Source organism: Hyperolius riggenbachi, chromosome 5, assembly GCF_040937935.1.
Source record: "Hyperolius riggenbachi isolate aHypRig1 chromosome 5, aHypRig1.pri, whole genome shotgun sequence".
Lineage (NCBI taxonomy): Eukaryota > Metazoa > Chordata > Amphibia > Anura > Hyperoliidae > Hyperolius > Hyperolius riggenbachi.
In genome coordinates this window covers 297,710,742-297,714,618 of record NC_090650.1, presented here as the reverse complement: position 1 = coordinate 297,714,618, position 3,877 = coordinate 297,710,742, and the positions used below count along the sequence as shown (strand labels likewise).

At 51.2% G+C, this 3,877-nt stretch overlaps 1 protein-coding gene across 1 annotated transcript; it reads left to right on the top strand.

Annotated features, from left to right (window-relative positions):
* The first annotated feature begins 1,780 nt into the window (after positions 1–1,780).
* On the top strand, positions 1,781–3,496 carry LOC137519400 (piggyBac transposable element-derived protein 4-like). The gene has a single exon (XM_068238354.1). The coding sequence runs from the start codon at positions 1,781–1,783 to the stop codon at positions 3,494–3,496; it is 1,716 nt and encodes a 571-aa protein (XP_068094455.1).
* Positions 3,497–3,877: the final 381 nt, after the last annotated feature.

Genomic DNA, 3,877 nt, shown 5'->3' with positions numbered 1-3,877 from the left:
CCTTTAAAGAGACTCTGAAGCGAGAATAAATCTCGCTTCAGAGCTCATAGTTAGCAGGGGCATGTGTGCTCCTGCTAAACCACCGGCGGTTAGCCCTGCCCCAACCAGGAAGAGGGGATGCGCTGAACGGAGGGGGATTTGGGGGTGAAGGGACCCCCGTTAAGCCGCGGGATAGCGGCGTTTTAGCAGGGGTACACATGCCCCTGCTAACTATGAGGTCTGAAGCGAGATTTATTCTCGCTTCAGACTCTCTTTAAGAAGGAGACAGCCAGATGCCTGTACCCTCCCCAGATGAAATGAGTATAGGATACTGAAGTACCCCTACCCCTTTAATGTTCTTAATTAACTATAAATACTTACCTTTCAATACTCCTGTGACATTATCCTCCAAAATGATCCAGCACCATATTCTTTCAATGCTCAATAAATGCGTTGATCCCTTCTCCGATAGCAATGCTTTATTAACAGCTGCTACTATGTCAATTAACATGTTGCTTGTCATAGTAGCAACCGCTAGTGAAGTATTGCGGTAGTGATACTTCACGGGACCGCTTGCATTTAAAGTTATGCTCCTTGCTATGGAAGCAGCTCGCATAACTAAGGGAAGGCACGCTTCTCACATAGCAGCGAGTGCTGCTTAATAAGGCATGCATAGCGCGTGCTCCTGCACATTAAGCTGAGCTGCTTAACCCTCCTGGCGGTAACCCCGACCTGAGCTCGGGGTAGGAAATGCATGCAACTAATGGTAATCCCGAGCTCAGGTCGGGGTGGCTAAAAATAGCTTTGTGCGCTGTGCAGGAGTCCCGCGCGCCGATCGGCACTGCTCAGCGGGACTCCTGCATCTGTCCCCCGCAATGCAGCATGTGTGTTTGGCCGCCGGGATCCCCAGAGCCCCTGTAATCTAGCGGGGACCCGGCGGCCATGTGATCGGGGGTAGTGGCGGCTCGCGGAGGCGGCAAATACCTGCTGTGCGGGAGTCCCTAGAGCGATCGGCGCTCCCCAGGGACTCCTGCCTGGCTCCCCCAGCAGCATTTCCCCTCTTCTTCTGCGGGAGTCCCTAGCGCGATCGGCGCTCCCCAGGGACTCCTGCCTGGCTCCCCCAGCAGCAGCGGCTGTCCCCTCTTCTTCTGCGGGCTCTCCCCGCTTCCTCTCTACGAATTCCGGCCTCCGGGTCCCCCTCTCGCCCCAGAATGCTCCTGGGGACCCGGCGGCCAATCAGAGCAAGCAGCGTGACGTCGGGCGGCGTGACGTCATGGGGGTGGGCGGGAAATTTGAAAAGGGTGATTTTTCATTGGCCCTAAAGTGCATTGTATTGGATACACATGTATGAATTACATGTGTATCCAATACACTGTTGCCACTTGCATCCCTGCTGTGAGCTGTGAGCTGTGAGCTGTGAGCTGTGAGCTGCTTTGATCTTTGTGATCTGCTTTGATCTTTGTGATCTGCTGGATTTTTTGGATTTCTGTGTACCGACCTCTGCCTGAACTTTGACCTACTCTCTTTGCCTGCTGATTTTGCCCGATTGGATTTCCGTGTACCGACCTCTGCCTGAACTTTGACCTACGCTCTTTGCCTGCTGATTCTGACCGATATTGGATTTCCGTGTACCGACCTCTGCCTGAACTTTGACCTACGCTCTTTGCCTGCTGATTCTGCCCAATTTGGATTTCTGTGTACCGACCTCTGCCTGGATTTCGACTACTCTGCCTGCCGCCTGTACCGACCTCTGCCTGGATTTTTACTACGCTCTTCTCCTGCCACCTGCCCATCACCTGCTATGGCGTCATCTTCAAGGCATCTCACAGCGGAAGCGCTGATGCAGTTAGAGGACAGCGATCCGGATATGCCGTCGCTGGAGGACTCCAGTGACAGTGATGCGCCTGGCAACCTGTCGTCCGACAGCGAGAGTGACAGCGACTCCATCTCCAGCGACACGGAGGTCAGTGACGCACGAGTTTGGTGCCCAGTCAACACCACTCGGGCCCCACCACCGCCCCCCCGTTTCCCTTTTACTGGGGAACCCGGCCTGAAGGTTGCTTGTGAACACTGCCCCCTGGCCTACCTGCAGCTGTTCTTCAGTGACGCTGTCATTGACAAAATCGTGGTGGAGACGAACCGCTACGCCGCGCAAGAAATTGCTGCTCCACGAAGGCCCCTTTCCAGGACCAGGATGTGGGAGCCAATTACGAAGGAGGATTTGTGGCGGTTCCTTGGACTGATTATTCTGCAGGGGGTGGTGGGGAAACCCCTGCAGAAATGGTACTGGTCGACCAACAAAGTCATCGCCACCCCGTTCTTTGGCACGGTCATGTCAGAGTACCGCTTTGGACTCATTATGAAATTTCTGCATTTCGCAGACAACACTGCCTTTGATGAGTCCACCCACCCTGCGCCAAAGCTAAAGAAGATATGGGAGGTTCATCAGCTGGTCATGGAAAACTTCCGCAACACTTATGTACCCCAGAGGGACATAAGTGTGGATGAAAGCTTGATGGCCTTCAAGGGCAGACTGTCCTGGATCCAATATATCGCATCCAAGAGGGCCCGGTTTGGAGTAAAGTCCTACACTTTATGCGAGTCTGCCACCGGATACATCTGGAACAGCGTACTGTACACCGGGAAAGGGACACAGTTCAACCCTGCATTCAGCAATTACGGGCTGGCGACTTCATCCGTGCTGTCCTTGGTGGAGCCACTTTTGAATAAGGGGTATTGTTTGACGACGGACAATTTTTATAGTTCACCTGAACTGTTTGAATTTCTTATCAGGAACAAAACCGACGCCTACGGCACCGTTCGTCCTAACCGGCGAGAAATGCCTACTGCCTTCGCCAAGCAAAAGCTAAAATCTGGGGACATTGTGGCTTGGCAGAAGGGAAAAATGTTGGCACTCCGCTGGCGTGACAAGAGGGACGTGTGTGCGCTCAGCACAGTCCACGATGCATCCTCTGTCACCACCAGAACGCGAGGAGGGAAAGTCCTGGACAAGCCGCAAGTTATCCTGGACTACAACCATACAATGGGTGGGGTGGACCGAGCTGACCAGGCGATGACATACTACCCCGCAGTGCGGAAACAGCAGAAAAAGTACTATAAAAAAATTTTTCGTCATCTGCTGGAACAGGCATTGTGGAATGCATTCATCTTGCATAAGCAACGCAGTGAAAGGCCAGGATCACATGCTGACTTCATATGGAAACTGTGTGAAACCATATGCCTAAAGTACCCAACTTCATCATCAGATGTGCGAGTTGGGCGCCGTGCATCATATGTGGTCAATCCGGAGCGCCTCACTGGCCGCCACTTTTCTGAATACATCCCACCCACTCCAAAAAAAGCGACACCAACAAGAATGTGTGTGGTTTGCTGCAGCAAGACGGATAGCAAGGGGAAGAAAGTCCGCAAAGAAACCCGGTTTTACTGCCCGGACTGTGATGTCGGCCTGTGTCCCGTTCCATGCTTTAAGATTTATCACACACGGGAGGTGTACTAGGGATATACTGTACTAATTATTGTATATACTGTACTGATTATTGTATATATATATATATAATCTGCTGCTTATTTGTACAGTTTTGCTATTTCATTTTATTGATAAATTTATTTTTTCCTGCAAATTTGTGTTCCAGTCTTTTATTTATATGTAAAATGTCTACCATGCTTTTATTCTGACATATTTTGGTGAGTTATAACTTTTGAATCGGAGGTCCTAAAATTCTTGAAAACAATGTACCGCTTTTGACTCCTAATTCCAGACAGAAATGAACCGCCAGGAGGGTTAAGCAGCGCAGCTAAATGAATTTAAGTCCTTTGTGCACACACGCTCCTGGTCACGAGTACCTGCACACTACCAACCAACTCTGGTGATGTGGGA

Excerpts from the sequence above, each read along its gene's own strand:
- LOC137519400 (XM_068238354.1), top strand. The coding sequence starts at position 1,781 with ATGGCGTCATCTTCAAGGCATCTCACAGCGGAAGCGCTGATGCAGTTA.